The sequence below is a fragment of the Mercenaria mercenaria genome, chromosome 6, assembly GCF_021730395.1.
Source record: "Mercenaria mercenaria strain notata chromosome 6, MADL_Memer_1, whole genome shotgun sequence".
Classification (NCBI taxonomy): domain Eukaryota; kingdom Metazoa; phylum Mollusca; class Bivalvia; order Venerida; family Veneridae; genus Mercenaria; species Mercenaria mercenaria.
The window spans coordinates 42,237,398-42,264,171 of NC_069366.1; the positions used below are offsets into that span (position 1 = coordinate 42,237,398).

At 35.6% G+C, this 26,774-nt stretch overlaps 1 protein-coding gene across 3 annotated transcripts in view; it reads right to left on the reverse strand.

Moving 5' to 3' along the window:
- Window positions 1-273: 273 nt before the first annotated feature.
- The window catches only part of LOC123549145 (uncharacterized), a 114,691-nt gene continuing 88,190 nt past the window's right edge, over window positions 274-26,774 (reverse strand). For 2 of the 3 annotated variants that reach the window (XM_053546629.1, XM_045336990.2), the window contains 3 exons: window positions 24,448-24,516; window positions 22,100-22,194; window positions 274-437 (listed from right to left, as the gene is read on the reverse strand). In XM_053546629.1, coding sequence (XP_053402604.1) covers window positions 344-437; window positions 22,100-22,194; window positions 24,448-24,516 — 258 coding nt within the window. In that variant the 3' untranslated portion in view covers window positions 274-343. The remainder of the gene's footprint in view (window positions 438-22,099; window positions 22,195-24,447; window positions 24,517-26,774) is intronic. The other variant, XR_006686010.2, reaches the window with a different exon arrangement.

Sequence of the window (26,774 nt, forward strand, 5' to 3'; positions counted from 1 at the left end):
AAAAGAATGACTGAATAAGTTTGCAGATGAAGTTGTGAAAACACATTCAGTGAGGGCCAAAATTGTCTGCCTGACATTTTGTTGTGTAGCTGTATTTTAGCAGTTTTATCAGAATGATTTTACGAGGGTTCATGCGGGAGGATAAAGTAGGTCACTAGACTGTGGTGGGTCTTAAAATATTAAATGGATTTAATACTTTGGTTTGAATCTAAACTTTAAGATTTTAAACAGTCGAGTCTGTAGTAAATTCTAAGTAAAAATGTAACCATCACCCAAGTGAAATTGGTATTATTCTGCAATATTTCAGACATGTTAACATTATGAATACTAAACAGACTGATGACTAAGTATCTCCACCACAGGCCCCACATTCAGCTAGTCTGTCCTCCTCAACAATGATCCTGTCTGTGGCACCTGTCTCTTGTAAAAACCTATCCCTGAAAAACAAAACATGCAAACATTGTTAAGAGAGCTTAAACATGCATACTGAAACAACATGTGTTTTTGTAGCCTTCATTTGGGTATGAATTACACTGGGTGTGGTTGTAGTGTACTCTAAAACATGAATTACACTGGGTGTGGTTGTAGTGTACTCTAAAACATGAATTACACTGGGTGTGGTTGTAGTGTACTCTAAAACATGAATTACACTGGGTGTGGTTGTAGTGTATTCTAAAACATAACTGGGTGTGGTTGTAGTGTACTCTAAAACATGAATTACACTGGGTGTGGTTAAAGTGTAAGTACTCTAAAACATAAATTATTGGGCGTGGTTGTAGTGTACTCTTAAAACATGAATTACACCGGGTGTTTTTAAAGTGTTAGTACTCTAAAACATAAATTACTCTGGGTGTGGTTGTAGTGTACTCTAAAAAGGTGGACGGATAGCTCAGTGGTTTGCACACTGGCCTTCCAATCCTGAGGTTGGGGGTTCGATACCCGGCAGCAACTCGGGAATTTTCAGAAACGCTTTTCAGTGTTTCCCACCCAACTAGAGGTGTACAGGTCAGGAACCCAGGCAATCCTTGCGTGTATCAGTGCTATACACTGGGCAAGTTAAAGAACCAGGCTGTCTATTCGCAACGAGCTAGGCTAAGTTAGCCGGGCAAGCCTGTATCTGATTTCTGATCTCTCTGTCGTGGGGGCTTTGTCTCACTCTCTCCCTCTGGTCAGATCGCTCTGTGTCTGTACTAGTAGAGGATGAATTATGTGCCCTGTGTGGCTGCAATTGAACTATGTAAAGCGCCTTTGAACGTGAAATTGATCATGAAAAGGGCGCTATATAAATCTGGTATAATAATAAAACATGAATTACACTGGGTGTGGTTGCAGTGTACTCTAAAACATAAATTACACAGGGTGTGGTTAAAGAGTACTCTAAAACATGAATTACACTGGGTGTGGTTAAAGTGTAAGTACTCTGAACATGAATTACACTGGGTGTGGTTGTAGTGTACTCTAAAACATGAATTACACTGGGTGTGGTTAAAGTGTAAGTACTCTAAAACATAAATTACACTGGGTGTGGTTGTAGTGTACTCTAAAACATGAATTACACTGGGTGTTTTTAGTGTTAGTACTCAAAAACATAAATTACTCTGGGTGTGGTTGTAGTGTATTCTAAAACATCAATTACACTGGGTGTGGTTGTAGTGTACTCTAAAACATAAATTACACTGGGCATGGTTGTAGTGTACTCTAAAACATAAAATCAAAGGCCTGAATGGCCTGAGTCGGCTAATGATTGATGTACTGGCAGTATAGTCTACCAGTTTCAGTTTGTTTTTAGTTTTTTTCTTAAAATTTCATAACACAGCTTGATATTTACCCAAAATATTATATCCGGATACGATTACACTTTTCTCCAGTTTGAACAATATATTTTACAAATTGTGATGATACGAAGACATTTAGCAGCAATTGGCAGTGTCTGACATTGAAGTTTACGGTTAAATTACCTCTTATTTAAATCTTTTCATAAAAAAGTTATTTCGTTTCGTGAAAGCAGCCAAACATAGACGATCTACTTTCGATTTCAAAAACTACAAGAAAATACAATTTAATGTTTCGCCGATTTGTTTATTTCTCGAAAAATAAGAATTAAAATCATTTTTAATATCAGTAGTAACTAAACAAACCAGTAAGAGCTTCTTCTTCCGATAATTTATCCGTTTACTGACTGCAAAATTCAACCCACGCAAAGTTTATAGAAATCATACGATGCGTGTTTACGTTCAATGTGGGAGAATTAAGGCTGATCGGCTATGTTACCTAACGCATCCAGACGATTCAGATTTTGTTTTTAAAAAAGCATTGTGTGCGTTTCTGTAATTTTATATACGTTTTTTATACGCTTAGAAATTATTAGACATGCGTATTTGCATTATTTCTATACGTAATTTACGCTAATACGCATCTTATCTGGAGCCCTGTGGAACTATTTTTTGTCTTTCGCTGAATGTTACCCAAGCTTTGTAAGCCTGCGCAATTCTTAAAATGCACATTTATACTTAATGAGTTACATTCGAGAATTGCACAATTACAAGTCATAAATATGACAGATTACATCGTATATTGGTCATAGCAAAGGGAATTGACACAACTTAACTTCATTCATGCAGTGAACTGTTTGAAGTTTGAGAAATCTAATGGAACTACATCCCTTCACTGTGTTATTTGGTCCATTTAGAGAATCGTTGGATAGCAAGGACTCGTCAAAAGGCTTTCAGCCTTTAGCCGACTCAAAAACTCTGGGTGTGGTTGTAGTATACTCTAAAACATGAATTACACTGGGTGTGGTTGTAGTGTACTCTAAAACATAAATTACACTGGGTGTGGTTAAAGTGTAAGTACTCTAAAACATAAATTACTCTGGGTGTGGTTGTAGTGTACTCTAAAACATAAATTACACTGGGTGTTTTTAAAGTGTTAGTACTCTAAAACATAAATTACTCTGGGTGTGGTTGTAGTGTACTCTAAAAATGAATTACACTGTGTGTAGTTGTAGTGTACTCTAAAACATAAAATACACCGGGTGTGGTTGTAGTGTACTCTAAAACATAAATTACACTGGGTGTGGTTGTAGTGTACTCTAAACATAAATTACACTGGGCGTGGTTGTAGTGTACTCTAAAACATGAATTACACAAGGTGTTTTCAAGTGTTAGTACTCTTAAACATAAATTACACTGGGTGTGGTTGTAGTGTACTCTAAAACATGAATTACACTGGGTGTGGTTGTAGTGTACTCTAAAACATAAATTACACTGGGTGTGGTTGTAGTGTACTCTAAAACATGAATTACTCTGGGTGTGGTTGTAGTGTACTCTAAAACATGAATTACACTGGGTGTGGTTGTAGTGTACTCTAAAACATGAATTACACTCGGTGTTTTTAAAGTGTAAGTACTTTAAAACCCAATTACTCTGGGTGTGGTTAAAGTGTACTTTAAAACATTAATTGCACTGGGTTTGGTTAAAGTGTAAGTACTCTAAAACACGAATTACTCTGGGTGTGGTTAAAGTGTACTCAAAACATGAATTACACTGGGTGTGGTTAAAGTGTAAGTACTCTCAAACATGAATTACACTGGATGTGGTTAAAGTGTATTCTAAAACATGAATTACACTGGGTGTGGTTAAGTGCAAGTACTCCAAAACATGAATTACACTGGGTGTGGTTAAAGTGTAAGTACTCTAAAACATGAATTACACTGGGTGTGGTTAAGTGCAAGTACTCCAAAACATGAATTACACTGGGTGTGGTTAAAGTGTAAGTACTCTAAAACATGAATTACACTGGGTGTGGTTAAAGTGTAAGTACTCTAAAACATGAATTACACTTGGTGTGGTTAAAGTGTAAGTACTCTAAGACATGAATTGCACTTGGTGTGGTTAAAGTGTAAGTACTCTAAAACATGAATTACACTTGGTGTGGTTAAAGTGTAAGTACTCTAAAACATGAATTACACTGGGTGTGGTTAAAGTGTAAGTACTCTAAAACATGAATTACACTGGGTGTGGTTAAAGTGTAAGCACTCTAAAACATGAATTACACTTGGTGTGGTTAAAGTGTAAGTACTCTAAGACATGAATTGCACTTGGTGTGGTTAAAGTGTAAGTACTCTAAAACATGAATTACACTTGGTGTGGTTAAAGTGTAAGTACTCTAAAACATGAATTACACTGGGTGTGGTTAAAGTGTAAGTACTCTAAGACATGAATTGCACTGGGTGTGGTTAAAGTGTAAGTACTCTAAAACATGAATTGCACTGGGTGTGGTTAAAGTGTAAGTACTCTAAGACATGAATTACACTTGGTGTGGTTAAAGTGTAAGTACTCTAAAACATGAATTACACTTGGTGTGGTTAAAGTGTACTCTAACAAATGAATTACACTGGGTGTGGTTAAAGTGTAAGTACTCTAAGACATGAATTGCACTTGGTGTGGTTAAAGTGTAAGTACTCTAAAACATGAATTACACTGGGTGTGGTTAAAGTGTAAGTACTCTAAGACATGAATTGCACTGGCTGTGGTTAAAGTGTAAGTACTCTAAGACATGAATTGCACTTGGTGTGGTTAAAGTGTAAGTACTCTAAGACATGAATTACACTGGGTGTGGTTAAAGTGTAAGTACTCTAAGACATGAATTGCACTTGGTGTGGTTAAAGTGTAAGTACTCTAAGACATGAATTACACTGGGTGTGGTTAAAGTGTAAGTACTCTAAGACATGAATTACACTGGGTGTGGTTAAAGTGTAAGTACTCTAAGACATGAATTGCACTTGGTGTGGTTAAAGTGTAAGTACTCTAAAACATGAATTACACTTGGTGTGGTTAAAGTGTAAGTACTCTAAGACATGAATTACACTGGGTGTGGTTAAAGTGTACTCTAACAAATGAATTACACTGGGTGTGGTTAAAGTGTAAGTACTCTAAGACATGAATTGCACTTAGTGTGGTTAAAGTGTAAGTACTCTAAAACATGAATTACACTGGATGTGGTTAAAGTGTATTCTAAAACATGAATTACACTGGGTGTGGTTAAGTGCAAGTACTCCAAAACATGAATTACACTGGGTGTGGTTAAAGTGTAAGTACTCTAAGACATGAATAACACTTGGTGTGGTTAAAGTGTAAGTACTCTAAGACATGAATTGCACTTGGTGTGGTTAAAGTGTAAGTACTCTAAAACATGAATTACACTGGATGTGGTTAAAGTGTATTCTAAAACATGAATTACACTGGGTGTGGTTAAGTGCAAGTACTCCAAAACATGAATTACACTGGGTGTGGTTAAGTGTAAGTACTCTAAAACATGAATTACACTTGGTGTGGTTCAAGTGTAAGTACTCTAAGACATGAATTGCACTTGGTGTGGTTAAAGTGTAAGTACTCTACAACATGAATTACACTGGGTGTGGTTAAAGTGTAAGTACTCTACAACATGAATTGCACTGGCTGTGGTTAAAGTGTAAGTACTCTAAAACATGAATTACACTTGGTGTGGTTAAAGTGTAAGTACTCTAAGACATGAATTGCACTTGGTGTGGTTAAAGTGTAAGTACTCTAAAACATGAATTGCACTTGGTGTGGTTAAAGTGTAAGTACTCTAAAACATGAATTACACTTGGTGTGGTTAAAGTGTAAGTACTCTAAGACATGAATTACACTGGGTGTGGTTAAAGTGTAAGTACTCTAAAACATGAATTACACTGGGTGTGGTTAAAGTGTAAGTACTCTACAACATGAATTGCACTTGGTGTGGTTAAAGTGTAAGTACTCTAAGACATGAATTACACTGGGTGTGGTTAAAGTGTAAGTACTCTAAAACATGAATTACACTGGGTGTGGTTAAAGTGTAAGTACTCTACAACATGAATTGCACTTGGTGTGGTTAAAGTGTAAGTACTCTAAGACATGAATTACACTTGGTGTGGTTAAAGTGTAAGTACTCTAAGACATGAATTACACTGGGTGTGGTTAAAGTGTAAGTACTCTAAAACATGAATTACACTTGGTGTGGTTAAAGTGTAAGTACTCTAAGACATGAATTACACTGGGTGTGGTTAAAGTGTACTCTAACAAATGAATTACACTGGGTGTGGTTAAAGTGTAAGTACTCTAAGACATGAATTGCACTTGGTGTGGTTAAAGTGTAAGTACTCTAAAACATGAATTACACTGGATGTGGTTAAAGTGTATTCTAAAACATGAATTACACTGGGTGTGGTTAAGTGCAAGTACTCCAAAACATGAATTACACTGGGTGTGGTTAAAGTGTAAGTACTCTAAAACATGAATTACACTGGGTGTGGTTAAAGTGTAAGTACTCTAAAACATGAATTACACTGGGTGTGGTTAAAGTGTAAGTACTCTAAAACATGAATTACACTTGGTGTGGTTAAAGTGTAAGTACTCTAAGACATGAATTGCACTGGGTGTGGTTAAAGTGTAAGTACTCTAAAACATGAATTACACTTGGTGTGGTTAAAGTACTCTAAAACATGAATTACACTGGGTGTGGTTAAAGTGTAAGTACTCTAAGACATGAATTGCACTTGGTGTGGTTAAAGTGTAAGTACTCTAAGACATGAATTGCACTTGGTGTGGTTAAAGTGTAAGTACTCTAAAACATGAATTACACTGGGTGTGGTTAAAGTGTAAGTACTCTAAGACATGAATTGCACTTGGTGTGGTTAAAGTGTAAGTACTCTACAACATGAATTGCACTTGGTGTGGTTAAAGTGTAAGTACTCTAAGACATGAATTACACTGGGTGTGGTTAAAGTGTAAGTACTCTAAAACATGAATTACACTTGGTGTGGTTAAAGTGTACTCTAACAAATGAATTACACTGGGTGTGGTTAAAGTGTAAGTACTCTAAGACATGAATTGCACTTGGTGTGGTTAAAGTGTAAGTACTCTAAGACATGAATTGCACTTGGTGTGGTTAAAGTGTAAGTACTCTAAAACATGAATTACACTGGGTGTGGTTAAAGTGTAAGTACTCTAAGACATGAATTGCACTTGGTGTGGTTAAAGTGTAAGTACTCTACAACATGAATTGCACTTGGTGTGGTTAAAGTGTAAGTACTCTAAGACATGAATTACACTGGGTGTGGTTAAAGTGTAAGTACTCTAAAACATGAATTACACTTGGTGTGGTTAAAGTGTACTCTAACAAATGAATTACACTGGGTGTGGTTAAAGTGTAAGTACTCTAAGACATGAATTGCACTTGGTGTGGTTAAAGTGTAAGTACTCTAAAACATGAATTACACTGGGTGTGGTTAAAGTGTAAGTACTCTAAGACATGAATTGCACTGGGTGTGGTTAAAGTGTAAGTACTCTAAGACATGAATTACACTGGGTGTGGTTAAAGTGTACTCTAACAAATGAATTACACTGGGTGTGGTTAAGTGTAAGTACTCTAAAACATGAATTACACTTGGTGTGGTTAAAGTGTAAGTACTCTAAAACATGAATTACACTGGGTGTGGTTAAAGTGTAAGTACTCTACAACATGAATTACACTGGGTGTGGTTAAAGTGTACTCTAACAAATGAATTTCACTGGGAGTGGTTAAAGTGTACTCTAAAACATGTATTACAATGGGTGTGGTTAAAGTGTAAGTACTCAGTACTTAACAACATGAAGTACACTGGGTGTGGATAAAGTGTAAGTACTCTACAACAAGAACTATACTGGTTGTGGTTAAAGTGTTACTCTTAACATGAATTGCACTGACTGTGGTTAAAGTGTAAGTACTCTACAACATGAATTACACTGGGTGTGGTTGAAGTGTAAGTACTCTACAACATGAATTGCACTGGCTGTGGTTAAAGTGTAAGTACTCTAAAACATGAATTATACTAGGTGTGGTTAAAGTGTAAGTACTCTACAACATGAATTGCACTGGCTGTGGTTAAAGTGAAAGTACTCTACAACATGAATTACACTAGGTGTGGTTAAAGTGTAAGTACTCTACAACATGAATTACACTGGGTGTGGTTGAAGTGTAAGTACTCTACAACATGAATTGCACTGGCTGTGGTTAAAGTGTAAGTACTCTAAAACATGAATTATACTAGGTGTGGTTAAAGCGTAAGTACTCTACAACATGAATTACACTGGGTGTGGTTGAAGTGTAAATACTCTACAACATGAATTGCACTGGCTGTGGTTAAAGTGTAAGTACTCTAAAACATGAATTATACTAGGTGTGGTTAAAGTGTAAGTACTCTAAAACATGAATTACACTGGCTGTGGTTAAAGTGTAAGTACTCTACAACATGAATTGCACTGGCTGTGGTTAAAGTGTAAGTACTCTAAAACATGAATTACACTAGGTGTGGTTAAAGTGTAAGTACTCTACAACATGAATTGCACTGGCTGTGGTTAAAGTGTAAGTACTCTAAAACATGAATTACACTTGGTGTGGTTAAAGTGTAAGTACTCTAAGACATGAATTACACTTGGTGTGGTTAAAGTGTAAGTACTCTACAACATGAATTGCACTGGCTGTGGTTAAAGTGTAAGTACTCTAAAACATGAATTACACTAGGTGTGGTTAAAGTGTAAGTACTCTACAACATGAATTGCACTGGCTGTGGTTAAAGTGTAAGTACTCTAAGACATGAATTACACTTGGTGTGGTTAAAGTGTAAGTACTCTAAGACATGAATTGCACTTGGTGTGGTTAAAGTGTAAGTACTCTACAACATGAATTACACTGGGTGTGGTTAAAGTGTAAGTACTCTAAAACATGAATTACACTTGGTGTGGTTAAAGTGTAAGTACTCTACAACATGAATTGCACTTGGTGTGGTTAAAGTGTAAGTACTCTACAACATGAATTACACTGGGTTTGGTTAAAGTGTAAGTACTCTAAAACATGAATTACACTGGGTGTGGTTAAAGTGTAAGTACTCTACAACATGAATTGCACTTGGTGTGGTTAAAGTGTAAGTACTCTACAACATGAATTGCACTGGCTGTGGTTAAAGTGTAAGTACTCTAAAACATGAATTACACTAGGTGTGGTTAAAGTGTAAGTACTCTACAACATGAATTACACTGGCTGTGGTTAAAGTGTAAGTACTCTACAACATGAATTACACTGGGTGTGGTTAAAGTGTAAGTACTCCACAACATGAATTACACTAGGTGTGGTTAAAGTGTAAGTACTCTACAACATGAATTACACTGGCTGTGGTTAAAGTGTAAGTACTCTACAACATGAATTACACTAGGTGTGGTTAAAGTGTAAGTACTCCACAACATGAATTACACTAGGTGTGGTATGAATTACACTAGGTGTGGTTAAAGTGTAAGTACTCTACAACATGAATTACACTGGGTGTGTTTAAAGCGTAAGTACTCTACAACATGAATTACACTGGGTGTGGTTAAAGCGTAAGTACTCTACAACATGAATTACACTGGGTGTGGTTAAAGTGTAAGTACTCTACAACATGAATTACACTGGGTGTGTTTAAAGCGTAAGTACTCTACAACATGAATTACACTGGGTGTGGTTAAAGCGTAAGTACTCTACAACATGAATTACACTAGGTGTGTTTAAAGCGTAAGTACTCTACAACATGAATTACACTGGGTGTGGTTAAAGCGTAAGTACTCTACAACATGAATTACACTGGGTGTGGTTAAAGTGTGAGTACTCTACAACATGAATTACACTGGGTGTGGTTAAAGTGTGAGTACTCTACAACATGAATTACACTGGGTGTGGTTAAAGTGTGAGTACTCTACAACATGAATTACACTGGGTGTGGTTAAAGTGTGAGTACTCTACAACATGAATTACACTGGGTGTGGTTAAAGTGTGAGTACTCTACAACATGAATTGCACTGGGTGTGGTTAAAGTGTAAGTACTCTAAGACATGAATTACACTGGGTGTGGTTAAAGTGTAAGTACTCTACAACATGAATTACACTAGGTGTGGTTAAAGTGTAAGTACTCTACAACATGAATTACACTAGGTGTGGTATGAATTACACTAGGTGTGGTTAAAGTGTAAGTACTCTACAACATTAATTACACTGGGTGTGGTTAAAGCGTAAGTACTCTACAACATGAATTACACTAGGTGTGTTTAAAGTGTAAGTACTCCAAAAGAGACAATATATTTCATACTCCCAAAGAAAGCAACAATATGGGTATTAATGCAAATTCAGTGAATTCATATCCCCCAATGAATAAGTTGTTTTGTGAATGAGGGGGTGTTTATTAGTCCCCTATAAGTAACACCGGAAGAGACTTTCGGAATGCCCTCCATCCATCCATCTGTGCGTCCGCAAATCCGGATCCTACAATTCTCAACAAGAGTGCCAGAATGTCACAATATACGCCCGTCATAGCAAATTTCTTTACACTAGCACCTGTATTTGCAAATGGAGTTGTGTAATAATTCTTGTGATTCTTTGTTTTTTCTAAGTCCTCAAAAAAACTCCTTACCAGGTAGAGATACCTTAAAATACACCTAAAATTTTAAAGTAACATCTATGTTGTACCATTTTCCCTCTGGTCAGTTATAAAAAAGTTACAATATAAGTTATTTATAACAACAACAAAGGGAAGTTAATCTTAAACAAGTGGGTCATTGACCCTAAAGCGCTCACCTGTGTACAAGGCTTCAAGTGTGTTTGCATAAGTACAGAGTTAGGTTTCTTCTATGTTAGCCTATATTATATACATGTCTGACACACTTTTGAACCTAGGGCAATAATTTGAACAATTATCGTAGACATTACAAATCTGATGTAACATGCCAAATATCAAGGCTCTAGCTATTATTGATTCAGAGAAGAAAAGTGACCCCGCCCCCTGGCAGCCATGTTTTTTTGACGAATGAGAATAATTTGAACAATCTTGGTAGAGGGTCACACAAGAACCATTTGTGTAAAATTATTTTAAAATCGAGCTTGCAGTTTCAAACAGGACGATTTTTAAAGTTTCCACTATATACATAATAGGGAAAAGTGACCATGCCCTCTGGCAACCATGTTTTTTGACAAATCAGGGGCGTTCCCATAATACATCCCATTTTTCAAACAAGCATATAAAAAGTATTCAAGCTAGGTTCATTAAAATTGGTATGTGAATAGAGGGCAACATATAGATTATGCATGTACATGACAAATGCTTGTAGGTCAAAGGCCAAGGTCACTATTGAAGGTCAAGTAAAAATTGATTCCACTCCATAACTTTTATATATATGCATTGATTGATTTTCTTAGTGCTGCACACAAATGTTCCCCATGATGAGACAATGTGTCAACACATGACCTATGATTGCCTGTCAAAGGTCAAAGTCACTTTTGAAAGTTTTCCACCGGTTGGGGACTTTCAATACTCGGTCACTTGTTTTGAAAGATATTTTATTTTCAGATATACGCAAGTTATGTATAAAAAGAGTGCAATAGTTTGTTTGTTCCTATTTCTTACCAAATCAAGGGGAAAAACTCTGCCATATAATTATCTTCATTTGTATTATTAAGTTTCAAGAAGATCCATCAATGGAATACTTTGTTTTGTGGGAATTTATGAATTTGAAACAATTAAAGGGCAATAACTCTGCAGTAACTGAAGAGATCCTGATGAAAGGTATGCATGCACCACTGCCTTGAGTGATTTATATATGTATTAAATTTCATGAAGATCAGTCAATGGATTACTTACGGGAATTTATAGATTGTACAATATTCAAATGGGCAAATAACTCTGGTAACCTGTGCACCACTGCCTAATAATGATCTACATTTGTGTAAAGTTTCTTGAAGATCCATCAATAGGATACTCTGATACAGTCAAAAATCCTTATTTTTTCAAAATTAATGGGAGAAACTCTGCTTTTACTGGGTCAAAATGGATAATGCTACAAGTGAGCAAAGGTTATGGGCTTATTAATAATTATGTGAGGTTTGGTGATTCTAGCTAAAATACATTTTGAGATATAAGTATTTTCCATTTTTTTTACCAAATCAAAGGGAAAATCTCTGCTTTTACTAATTAGTCTGGTGGTTTTAGCCCCTGAAAAAAGTTTATGATGGCCGGAATGTTAATGCTTGGAGATAAAGACTTTATTAAAGTTTAAACATCCCTGGTTCATCTGGGTGCTGTCTCCAAAAAATATATGACCACTATATGCAAATTATAGAGGTCAAAACATCATGCATTAAAACTGATATTTTCACATAATTTTCGGCACTGATGCAATGATTCATGAATAATTTTTCATTATACAGGATTTGATTTACAATATTAGGATTAAATAAACCATACACTTGTATCCAACTAATAAATTATGACTCGCACCCGAAAACGTATTGTATGCTCATATATAAAGGTTAAAGGTCACAGGGTATATATACAGAACAAAACAGCTAACCGCATTTGCTAATTTTCCAATATCTTTGCAAATTCTGTAAACACAAATTTGAAATTTAGCATACTTTTAGAACAAACTGTTGTTAATAACATAATAAAATTTCAAAAATATTAAGTGACGCTAACATATAAATTTTATTCAATTTACTAACTCACCCCATTTGTAAAAAGTCACAAAAACACATAAAAGCTGTGTTTTAGTGAACAAGTGAATACTATTTGTAAGAATAAGAACTGTTCATATTAACATTTTTTTCTAGCGAATGGTTAAATATGACACGAATGGTGAATGCTGTTTTTAGAAAAAGCAAGTTTACGAAGTTATTTCATTATCTTCCAAAAATACGTTTTCGTTTTTAGTATGTTAACATGCACATTGTTAACATGTTTGTTTACTTCTTGTGACCTGTCAAAAATTGATTTAAATCGTAAGATGAATGAATATTATTTCTGAAGACGTGTTTTGGTTTTGTTGTAAGTTCGGCATTTTATCAATTACATATTGTTCTGAGTGTACATTACATTTCAAAAAGTATTTTATGTTATTTTTTTTTGAAGATATTGGCAAATAAATATGAAGGGCACTTAGCTATTTTGTTCAGTATAAATTTAGTTATACACAATTTTAGGAAAGCTTTTATTTTGCAGATTAAAAACGTCCCAATAAATCTTTATGTAATATTTGCATACATTTTATCATGAAATACTGTTGAAGTTCACCTTCCGGCAGGACATACTGTAAAGTTTTGAATGTTTCATTTCGTTGCTTTATTAGCTTGACTTTTCAAAGAAAAAGTAGAGCTATTGCTCTCGCTCCAGCATCGGAGTCGGCATCGCCGTTGGTTAAAATTTTTGATTAAGACAAATATATTTGTTACTATTAAAGCTATTGCCTTGAAACTTAAAATGGTTATTTACTATCAAAGTCTACACCAGGAGAAACAATTCCCATAAATCTGGTTTGAATTTTGATGGAGTTATGCCCCTTTTTGACTAAGAATTTTGGTTAAAGTTTTTGATAAAGTCAAATATCTCTGTTACTATCAAAGCTATCGAGTTGAAACATTAAATAGTTTTTTTACTATTAAAGTCTACACCAGGAGAAACAAACTCTCTAACTCTGATTTGACTTTTTACTTTGTTATGTCTCTTGTTAACTTAGATTTTTTGGTTAAAGTTTTATAAAGTTTTTACTGGCAAAGCTCTAATTTACAGTCAAGCAATGAGAAAATGTCGAGTGCGCTGTCTTACGGACAGCTCTGACTTGTTTTAATTCGGGTTGAGACTGCTTAATCAAATATTTCTGACTTCTTGTTAAGACAATTTTCTTTTATCTAACTAATGCAGTCAGTTTGATCATACAGATGCTTCTCAGTTTAAATGTCACAAATATATGTTAAAGATCCAAAGGTCGCAGTAATAAGTGCTATGAAGTATAAATAAACATGATCATATTGCCTACTGAAAAGATACATAACCTTGCATATAAAAGGGTATTATTTATCAACTACATCAATGTTTAATAATGAACCATTCAATTATGTTAATATTTGGGGGAAAAAAAAAAAAAAAGCAGAAAAACTTTGCCAAAAAAATGTTCTTTCAATAAAGTTGTGACTTGCGTCTGTGTTCATATTCTGGAAATGTAATACTGTTAATAGCATTTTTATATATCTATCAGAACCAATCGTAATTTCAGTTTTGAATTAGTTCTAAAACTGAAGAAAAACGCAAGTTTTAAAGCAATAGCTTTGATAGTTTAAGAGAAAAGCTGACCTAAACATACAACTTAACGCCGACACAGACGCCAACGCCGATGACGATCAAGTGATGACAATAATTTTCAAACAAGAGCTGTCACTGAAGACAGCGCGCTCGACTATTTCGACGCTGGATAGTAAAACTTGGCTTATCTGAGGAAACTGGAGCTGTCACAAGAGTGATTCCAATGGTGGATGAAGATATTGCACAATAGCCCGAGTCAAAAATATTAAGTAATAAGAGAGGTAAAGATAAAGTGTATCAAACACTATATAAGTATATTCTAAGCAAAAAGGGGGCATAATTCATTAAAGATTGGTGCAAAAGTTATGCACCTTGTGTCATATGATGTGGGTGATGATGTGGAACAACTTCTTCAAGTTTGAATTAAATATGCATTTCATAATTATAACTGAGATATAGTGAAAATGCATCACAATTAACCTTAAATTCTAAGTAAAAGGGGCTTAATTCATGAAAAAAAAAGTACTAGAGTTATGCACCTTGTGTCATATGATGTGGGTGATGATGTTGAACAATTATTTTAAGTTTGAATCAGATCCATTCAGCAATGACAGAGATAGAGTGAAAGTGCTTTAAAACTTTAACCTGAAATTCTAAGAAAAAAGGGGGAATAATTCATGACAAAATTGTGCCAGAGTTATGCACCTCGCTTCATATGATGAGGGTGATGATGTTGAACAACTATTTTAAGTTTGAATCAAATCCATTCAGTAATAACACAGATAGAGTGAAAGTGCATCAAAACTTTAACCTGAAAATCTAAGTGAAAAGGGGGACAAATCACGAAATATTGGTACCAGAGTTATGACCCTTAGGTCAGATGATGTAGGTGATGATGAGGAATAACTATTTTGAGTTTGAATCAAATCTATTAAGTAATTACAGAGATAAATAGAAAAAAGGGAAAGTATAAAAAGCAAAAACTTTAACCAAAGTTGGGACGCGGAAAGACGCCGACGCCTGGCCGAGTAGGATAGCTCTCCTTATACTTCGTATAATCGAGCAAAAAATCAGATGAGTCAAAAAGGAACCCTATATTCTATAACAATGCTTAAGATATCTGTGTTCAATTATATACAACCATTTAAATATGCAGACGAAGGGAATATACAACTATCAAAGATCATGTGTTGTGCTGTACATGATATATATTGATGATAATATAAGTGCCAACGAGCTGAGGTCTGATTTAACAAGTACATAATATGGTAAATATTAATCTTTATGTCTATAGTATTGATTGTGACCATCTGCTGATATGTTTTCTATATAATTGAACAATCCCTTACACAAGTAGGGTACCACAAACCTTTTGTCAAAAGCTTTGAAACGATCAACTGATGCCAGTAACTTAAGTACTATTTAGACCACTGAAAAGAAAGTAATGTCATTTAGTGTTTAACACTATGATTCAGACAACTACATTCTATAAAGGGAGATAATTTAAAAAATGAGCGAGATAGACTCATCATTTAATACACTTCAGTTTCTTTCAGTGGTCTTTAACGTTGTGTGAAATTTCAACAAAAATGATTGGTTAAATTTAGAGTTATTCTTTGGAAAAGAAATGTTATATGTAAGTTTAATAAAGGGAGATAATTCAAAAAGTAAGCTAGATAGATTTATTGTACTTGTACAAAGCACTTTTCCTTAATGTCCTTAATCTTTGTATGGAGTTTGAATAAATTCCATTCATCGCTTTTGGATAACATATTAATAGTATCTATAGATGACATTGTCTCAACATAAACAGATAAAGTGCACGACCTTTGACCCTAATTTCAGACATTGTTTCTATTTGTCATGTTCTGTTTTAGCTTTGCATCAATTCTAAGTGGCTAAAAATAGTTTCATAATACATTTAGGGTACAATGTTCCAGAAAAATTGCCAGTACATAATCATTGAAAAAAAAGCTACACAAAAAATTGCAAAATCAGAATTTCATAGCATGACCTTTTGACCCCTCTAATTTACATAAAACATCGTTATATTTTTTGGAGACAGCTATCAAAGTAGCCAGTAAGGTTCGAGCTTCAACAAATATGTTGTCTTAGGGCATTAACATGCCGGCCCTCATAAAATGATTTCTAGAGCACTTTTGTCACTAAAACCACCAGACTAAATGAAAGTGTGGTAATACTAGATGTGAGCAAAGTTCATGTGCTAATTCATAATTAGTCCCCTACCGCTGGAACACTGGAGGGGACTATGGGAATGCCCTTTGTCCGTCCATCCGCAAATCTGGATCCTGCGATAACTTAAAAAGAGCTCCGCAAAGCGGGGCAATATACGCCCGAAGGATTACATCATAGGATGGGAGCAAAATTTAAAGAACTTGACTGTTGTAGCCCAAAGGAGTGGAACAACAAAAGGAAAACTTCAAAAAACAAATCTAAGTCCACAAAAAAAATATTCAAAGTCCACAAAAAAAAATCCTTATCAGGTACAGGTATGTAAAAATACACCTAAAAATTAGAGGTACCATCCATGTTGTACCACAGAAAAATGGTCTCGGTTTTTCCCTATGGCCAATAATAAAAAAGTTTCAAAATAAGCTATTTTTAGTAACATAAAAGGGAAGTAATTAAAAAAAAAATTATTGTAAGTAAACAAAAAAGGAGATCTGCCAAATAAAAACAAGAGCACTGCAATGCAGAGCAATATACACAAAGCAAAATCATATAAGACCTTTGACCCTTAAGTGTGACCTTGACCTTGAAGCAAGTCATCCGGAACATGCGCTCTGCACATCGTCTCAGTGTGGTGAGCATTTCTGCCAAGTTTCTTTGAAATCCTTCCAGCAGTTCAAGAGTTACAGAGCGGACAAGAAACAAACTGATATGACTTTTGACCCCTATGTGTGACCTTGACCTTGAGGCGAGTCATCCGGAACATGTGCCCTGCACATTGTCTTGGTGTGGTGAACATTTGTGTCAAGTTTCTTTGAAATCCTTCAAGGGGTTCAGGAGTTACAGAGCGGACACGAAACAAACTGATATGACCTTTGACTCCTACGTGTAACCTTGACCTTGAAGGCAGACATCCAAAACCTGTGCTTTGCACATCGTCTCGGTGTGGTGAACATTTGTGTCGTTTCTTTGAAATCCTTCAAGGGGTTCAAGAGTTACAGAGCGGACACGAAACAAACTGATATGACCTTTGACTCCTAAGTGTGACCTTGACCTTGAAGGGAGACATCCAAAACCTGTGCTCTGCATATCGTCTCGGTGTGGTGAACATTTGTGTCAAGTTTCCTTGAAATTCTTCAAGGGGTTCAAGAGTTACAGAGCGTACATGAAATTGCTAACGGACGGACGGACACACTGACACCAGCGTCATAACATAATACGCCCTTCGGGCGTATAAAAAGTATTCAAGCTAGGTTCATAAAACTTGGTATGTGTATAGAGGGCAATATGTAGATTATGCATGTACATGACTTATGCTTGTAGGTCAAAGTTACTATTGAAGGTCAAGTAAAAACTGTTTCTGCTCCATAACTTTTATATGGATTGATGGATTATCTTAGTGCTACACACTAACCCTATGATGAGGCAATGTGTCAAAGCATGATCTATGCTTGTCGGTTAAAGGTCAAGATCACTGTTCAAGGTCAAGTAAAATTTGCTTCTGCCCCATAAGTTTTAACTGTATGGAAGGATTTTTTTAGTACTACACAGAAATGTTCCCCATGATTAGACAATTTGTCGTGCACATGACCCATGGTTGTCAGTCAAAGGTCAATGTCACTATTGAAGGTCAAGTAAAACTTTGTTTCTAATTCCAATACTTTTCATTGCATTGTATACCTCATGTTTTTATTTCGTTGTAAATGAGATGTGGAAGCAAAATTTGTAGTCCTGTTTGGCGCCATATAACCTATACTGTGTTGGTGCGCCGTAAAACCCAAATAAATAAATAAATTCATTGCATTGTAGGATTGTTTTAGTACTACAAAGAAACATTCCCCATGATTAGACTATGTGTCACACAAATAACACATGGTTGTCGGGCAGAGGTCAATGTCACTACTGAAGGTCAAACAAAATTGCTTTTTCATCAGTAGGGGACTTTTGTATTGCCACTGCAATACTCGGTCACTTGTTATTTTAGGTTTGGTAATTACATATGTACAGCTAAAATTCTTTTTGAATAATAAGCATTTTCATTTTTTTTTTACCAAATCAAAGGGGAAAAGCTTTTACTGGGTCAATGAGGATAACAGAACTTTATGTAGGCAAATGACATGTGTTAATCAATAATTATGAGAGGTTAAGTGATTCTTGCTAAAATACTTTTAATTACATGATTATCAAAAACAATGTTTCAAGGACCATAATTCCGAAGTGCCTGGGCCGACTTGGCTAGTTATCAAACCTGGCTGAGGACTTATTGGCAAACACATTTTGTTCAAGTTTGGTGAAGATCGGATGAGAAATGTTTGACTTAGAGTGCTGACAAGATTTATGACAGACGGACGACGGACACACAGACAGACAGGAGTAAATCAGTATGTCTTCCAGCACACAGAGAGACATAAATATTGGTGCAAGATTTATTATCCTTGTCCATATGATGTAGGCGATGATGAGGAATAACTGTTTTATGTCTGAAGTAGATCCATCAAGTAATTAAGGGGATAAGGATGCGGACTCCGGGCTGAGCAGAATAGCTCTCCATAATACTCTATATAATTTGTACGACTTTCCATGTTGAAGATCTCGGTAATATTGACCTTTATCATACATGTGATCTCCCGCGCGGGAGGGTCAAAATCCCAATTTTTTCACCTTGCCTCCCGTCTCCCACCTAAAACCATAATTCTCATGCTTTTCAAAAAAAAATCAATTTTTAGACTTTTTCCTCACGGCACTATTTTTATGACTGGGTTGATAATTACCAAGGACTGCCAAACATGTTTACACAGTAAACCAAAGCGTCACCGACTGTTGTGTATTATACATGTTTGACACACATGTAGCTGGAGGAAAGAGTCGTTTTTCAAAGGTGAATTTTGATAACATGATTAATTGTTTGTTTTGATAAGGGATTAGACAAGCAGGACTTTTTCTACCTGTCTCACAGGGCTAAAAATCGGCCTACTGGCCATTCTCAATGCCAATTAGGCTCCATTTTTTACCAATTTGAAGCAAAAAACTCCCAGTCATAAGAAATAATTCCCAGCTGAAATTAATTTTTGACTATTCAAAGAAAAGTTTTGTTCAGTAATAAAATCACATAAATAATTGTTGGAAAAACCAACTAATTACTATTTTTGAACTGTGCCTTGGTAAAAATAAAATGCATGATTCTGCCAGGAAATCGTATGTTTTGTATGTAAAAACCTCCCAAAACACATTTAAACATCAACATTTATTGAATAAGGTAGCAAAACCTTGTTGACAGATACTTTTTATACCATTAAAATCAAATGTCATATATTTTCGCGACCCGATTTTTCACCTAAACCCATACACTCTACTTTTTAGACAATACAGTTGTAATTGTGCTGGAAACCTTCTAGGTAAGTGGAGTGTAAACAAAAGTTAAGTTTATTCTATTTTTGCAAGGACTATTAAGGATCAGCCACCTAGAAAGAAAATCTTGAAGAATAAATTCTCTAAATGCACTAGGGGATACCTTGAAATTGTAATTCATTTGAATGTCTACCAGTAAAACTTGAAAATTAATGTGATACTTGTTAAAAGTTGTTAAAATACAATTTATTTCATCCTTTTAGGTTACGGTATTGAAGTTAAAAGTAGAATAGAAAATAACATAAAATTTTGGATTCTGTCTCTAAGTTTTGCGTTCGCGCGCTTAATTTATGTCGATAAAAAACCTCCAGTTTCGAGACCCCAACTCCAGCTGAAAAATAGCAAACCTCCAGTTATGGAATTCTGAACTTATCTTATGTAACTATGCCTTTATTACCTACTGACCTCTAATCAATTGTCTCCACCCTAGAGGTCATCTACACCATAAGCTCAGTTAAAGGTTTTGGGTCAAGTATTTCTCAAGTAATTGAGTGGAAACCATTTTCTAGGCTTACTGGTCTCCTGTGACCTTGATTTTTGACTTACTGACCCACAAAAAAATAGGGGTCATCTACTTCATAAACCCAATCATATTACCAAGTTTGATTGTTTTTGGTCAAGTGGTTTTCAAGTTATTGATTGGAAACTGTTTGCTCTACCAATATTACAACTGCCTGACCAACTGATGCAAGTGACATGTACAAAGCAATATGCCCCAGCTTGTTTGAAGGGGGAATCTACTTATAAAGCCCAATCATGCAAATAAGTTTGAAGGTTCTGGATCAAGTTGTTCTCTATTCATTAAGTGGAAACCCTTTTCAAGGTTAAGGCCCCTGTGACCTTGACTTTGACCTATTTACCCAAAAAACCATAGAAGTCATATACTGCTTAAGCCCAAAGATGCTACCACCTTTTAACGTTCTGGGTCAAGTGGTTCTTCTTTTATTAAGCAGAAACCATTTCCTCCACCGACAGGCAGACATACTGATGAAAGATAACCCTGCTTCATCGAAGGGGAGGCACATAATGGTCATGTACACTTAAAGCCCAATGATCCTACCAAGTCTGAAGGTCATGTGCTTCTCAAGTTACCATGCAGAAATATTTTTTGATGTTCAGGTCAGTTAACCTTGACCTTTGACCTACTGACCCTAAAAACAATAGGGTACATCTACTTCACAAACTCAATAATGTTATCAAGTCTGAAGATACTGGGTCAGGGGATTTTCAAGTTATTGAGCAGAATCTGTTTTCAAGCTGTAAGCCCCTGTGACCTTTACCTTTGACATACTCACCCCAAAAACTATAGGGGTCATTTCCTTCATATGCCCATTTTAAGGTCTTTGGTCAAGAGGTTCTTAAGTTTCTGTGTGGAAACCTTTTTCTCCACCAACATAGAGACATACTAACTGGCCCACATGTGCAAAGCAAGATGCCCCAGCTTCTTCAAAATGGGTGTGGGGGTGTAGGCAGTTGGGGGAGGCAAAAGGGCCATCTACATTTCAAGCCCCATCATGCCATCAAGTCTGAAGGTTCTGGATCAAGTGATTTTCAAGTTACTGAGCAGAAACAGTTTTCAAAGTTTAGACCCCAGTGGCCTTGACATTTAATTTACTGACCTGAAAAACCATAGGGGTCATCTACTACTTCATACACCAAATCATGCAATTGTTTTAAGGTTCTTGGTCAAGTGGTGAGTGAGTGAGTTGGGTTTTACTGTGAATCGACACAAAATGGTCATATATCGCCGAGAAGAAGTCATATTGCAAATGCCATGGTCAAGTGGTTCTCAAGTTATTGAGAGGAAACTATTTTCAGTGTTCAGATCCCTGTGACCATAGCCTTTGATCTACTGACCCCCAAAACAATAGGTGTCGTCTACTTCATATGTAAGTGGTTCTCAAGTTAATGAGCAGAAACCATTTGCTCTACCAGCAGATGGGCATGCCTACCACACGGCTACTAAACCCTAGCACCACAACCAAAAAGTGGTGATAAGGAAAAAGGCTTTCTGCATTTCCGTGGTGCAGCTATCACTGGTCCTAAGCCTAAGCATTCTTGAGTTATCATCCGGAAACCAATTGGTCTACAAACCATCATCAACAAAACAATACACCCCTCCTTCTTCGAACTGGGGCATAAATATAAGGCAAAATGTAAATATTTATCACTTGAAGCCGGTGATAGCTGCACCATGGAAATGTTGACAACTCCTTTCCTGATTACTACTTTTTGGTGGTTGCGCTAGCATTTAGTAGCCGTGTACCAATGTGACCAACACGTGTAAAGTTGGGGGGAAGGGGGTGGAGATCATAATAAAAGAGTATCACCATTGGAAGATACAAGTACATAAATAATACCAACCAATAAACAGGGAACATGTCTCTCACTTCTTCTGGTGACAACTTCCCATCATCTACTTCATGTAGAACCCATTTCAAACAGTTTGTACCAAGTTCCTGTTACAAATATGTAGTACAGACAATTAAAGTTCTCTACATGTTGTGGAATAAAAAGATTATTATCACAGTTCAAGACAATACTGAAGGTTGACAGACCCTTCTATTACAAATGTTTTGTTTATTTCAGTGCTGACCTCATCCAACCCATAAAAGAATAAATGGGTGACACCTGAGAATGCAAACACTTGTCTGATAATAGCCAAACATTAGGCAATATGCCAGACAGAAATTGGACCTAAATCATTTGCTTAACCAATTCTAACACTAAAGCTTAAGAGATGACAATACCCTGTTGATTTTTTAAACAGGAGTGCCATGATGGGCCTATATCACTCACCAGGGTTTTATTGCTCAGATCGATTTAACAAGAAACATTTCTGCCACATTACTTTGAAAACTGGATAGCAGATTCAGCAGAGAAGATTATCAAAGATTTCCATTGAGCAATACATCTGTAAGGAAAAACAGACACACCCTCGGCAGCCATGTTTTCTTTTCACAAATCAAGATGCCTTTCAACAATTTTAGTAGATGGTCACCCAAGGAACATTTCTGAGAAATTATTTCGAAATTTGAGCAGTGATTTAGAAGACAACCTTTGAAGATTTTTCTATTTTTAGATCCATGCTTTTTGAAAAATCGGAATATGAATATTCTTGATAGATGGTCACCCAATGAAACTTCCTGTGAAATAATTCCAAAATCAGGCTAGCAGCTTCAGACAAGAAGGTTCTTGGGTTTCCATCCATTTTCTTTGATAAATCAGAATAATTTTTTAACAAAAATGGTAAAGGGTAACCCAAGGATCATTCAAGTGAAATTATTTTAAAATTGGGCCAGCAGTTTCTGACAAAAGGATTTTTAAAGTTTCCACTATATAAATGTAGGGAAAAGAAGCCATGCCCGCTAATGGCCATGTTTTTTTTTTTGACAAATCAAAAAAATCTAGACTTTGGTCCAAAGAACATTTCTGTTAAAATCATTTTAAAATTAAACCAGCGGTTTAGGAGACCTTTTCTTTTTTTTTGCTCTGGCATCCATGTTCTTTGACACATCAAAATACTTTGAAAAATATTCGTACACGGTCTCCCTAGGAACATTTGTGTAAAACTTATTTTAAAATCTGGCCAGTAGTTTCTGAGATTTTTTATGTTGCCACACTTCATATATATAGGGAAAAGTAACAGCACCCTCTGGTAGTCATATTCTTGAAAATTTTATGAAAATAAATGACCGTACACAAGTTATCCAAGTTTTACTATAAATGGGCTGTTCCATGAGAAAACCTGTATTAGTGACATGATATAATAACTGCATCATAAATAGTTTAAAGTACTGGGAAATCAATGTTTTTCTTATGTTCATTGAGAAACTTGAAATTACTATATTGTAATTCAGTTATCTAAGGCAAATCAAATTCTGCCATATTTTATAAATAGATGTTATTTCTGTTGTCATGGCAACCCATGCACCATGAAAAAATTGAGGTGTAAAGATAAAAGGCCTGTTATAAAAACAAAAATGTTATTTTACAATAAAACTAGAGCTGCTTTTGAGAAAAGTGCAGTCTCCCACAACTGCCTAATCATCTGAATAGTAGTATATGAGTCAACCATGCACCAAGACCTCAACTGCCTTATCCAACTTTCAGTGCTTTGATTATCAAAAACAAGTTTCAAGGGCCATAATTCCGAAGTGCCGATTTGGCTATTTATCGAACTTGGCTGAGGACTTACTGGCAAACACATTTTGTTCAAGTTTGGTGAAGATCGTATGAGAAATGTTCGACTTAAGAGTGTGGACAAGATTTGTGACAGACACACAGACAGACAGACACACAGATAGGAGTAAATCAATATGTTTCCCACACCACTGTGTGGTGGGAGACATAACAATTTTAAACTGACTATCTAAATATTAAAATCTATGATGTTTAGTTAATAATATGCATAATTTGTCACATAAATGACATGAAAAATACACGCCATGCAATGTCGTACTGCTTTCATGATGTTTTTAACGTCATGTTTCTAAATGCCTTCCAGGACTTGCTTGCATTGTAAATCTTGAAATACTGAAGATAATTTTATCAAATTTTCATATTTTAAAGGTAAAAGAATATTCTTTATGAATATTCTGTTAACTCAATTTCGAGTTTTTGTCACTAAAACAGGTTTTGTCATGGAATGGTCCAAATATTTACTTGATTTACTTCTGAAGAAATATTATACTTTGAAGAAAGTAAACTACCTTCCAGGATGTAACAGTTGCATTATCTAGATGAAGCCATTTCTGGATTTCTCCGATTCTCTTCTCTATCTGAAACTCAGCATGAATTTAGTTTCCAGTGAATTTTTTTGTATAAAATATATACCGGTATCTGACATTGTGAAATAAATGTAAAAAGTGAAAACCAGCACTCAATATTAAAATAGATCCGGCCGCATAAAAATCCCAAATCTACCCAAATCTTCTCAAAATACACTATGTATAGAGCAAGTCCAATTATATTATGTGGAATGAACTTATTATGACTGTTTTGTTCATTTATAGTTCAACCATCGTTTTTATCCAATGACAAGCGAGGGATTTTCAAAAAAGTAACCAACTTATTTTCATATTGTTTCATAACTGAAGAATCTGATCCACTTAATCATGAAGTAGTTCAAAATTAATGAGTATTCATTGTTCCGCCTATTATGGATTTCCCACATTCTAGGAGGCGGAGCAATTACCAAAGCAGGGACTGCATACAAGTAATGTGTCTATGTAATAAACAGACCAAATAGATAAACGAGCTGTGCCATGTGAAAACCAACATAGTGGGTTTGCGACCAGCATGGATCCAGACCAGCCTGCGCATCCGCACAGTTTGGTCAGGATCCATGCTGTTCGCTAACAGTTTCTCTAATTATAATAGGCTTTGAAAGCGAACAGCACATGGATCCTGACCAGACGTCTGGCACGGCTCAAATATTTTAATGCAAGCTGTACTTTCATAGTTCAAGTTTGACCTTTCTGCACCTTTCACTACCTCTACTGGTCTAAAAATAAACCAGGGTGCACTTAAATTCTACTTTGTCTTGTTTTATTTATACATGTAGTTGCTTGAATTGTACTGTTAGATCATTACCAGTTAAACCTGCATATTATATTTCCATTGAATAAGAATATAAAATTGTGTTCCACAAACTACTCGATAAGACTGATGTATTTATTATATAAATTAAATTAAAATCCAGCACAGGATCAACCGCTGTTTTGCTATAAAGTTTGGGACTAAAATGACCTTGTATAAAGTTGTAGTAAACATGTACTTCTCCATCATGAGTGAAGATAAGACTAGCCAATGAATTAACAGAAGGCGTGGTTAGTTTACTTCAGAGAGCCTTTTGCGGTTTTGACCTGTCAGTAAATGAAACGGGGCGTTAAACTATAAGCCGGTTATAGATACACTTATTGAACTTCTAAATGCATTAAGTTTTGCCTTCACTACGCTACGCTCCGTTTCGGCAAACTTAATTGCATTAGAAGTTCAATAAATGATCTATAACCTATACTTATTTCCTATAAATGATTTGAAAATACTGGACTATGACCAAATGACTGTTTGATGTGTGTGTGCTTATGATTTCAGTATGGTGGTCATGAGAATAGCTGTCCGTGATAACACCTTGTTTTGTGACTTGCTTTCCCTTAGCTATCCTTGTAAAAAAACACTTTCGGACCAATATCTTTAATACTTTTTTCATAGTGAAGTAATATTTGTTAGACAGTGTTGTTCACTACTTACTTTCACATAAGATCTGGAAGAATGGTCTTGAAAACTAAACCATCATCTTTCCTAGCCACATCAACTTGATATCCAATCAGAAAATAGGCCTAAACCATGCATCTTTCGAAAAATTTCTCCCCCATCCCGCCCCCACAACCCCTATAAAAACTAGAGCTATCATTGAAGTACATTGCAATTTGACGCACACAAGACTGCATAATTATGTGGACTGTATGAATATAGTATAGTAACAAAAAACTAAGTCCCATAACTGCAGATTTTTTTGTTCTGAAAGAACATAACATACACCATGCACAACTAGGGTTGGTACTGATCACTTGTGTGAAGTTTCATTAAATTGTGTGCAAGGGTTCGGGAGATTAGGCGCGCACAAAATTGCACAATGCAGACTATATACATAGTATAGTAACAAAAAACAAAGTCCCATAACTCAGTAATTTTTTTATCTGAAAGAACCTAACATGCATCATGCACAACTACTGTTGTTACTGATCATTTTTGCGAAGTTTCATTAAATTGTGTGCAAGGGTTCGGGAGATTAGGAACGCACAAGACTGCATATGTAGACTGTATGTATATAGCATATTAACAAAAAACAAAGTCCACTAACTCTGCAGATTATTTTTCTGAAAGAACCTAACATGCACCATGCACAACTAGGGTTACTACTGATCAGATCTCTTAAGTTTTATTAAATTGTGTGCATGGGTTCAGGAGAATAGGTGTGCACAAGACTGCATATGCAGTCTTAAGTTTCATTAAATTGGGTGCAAGGGTTCAG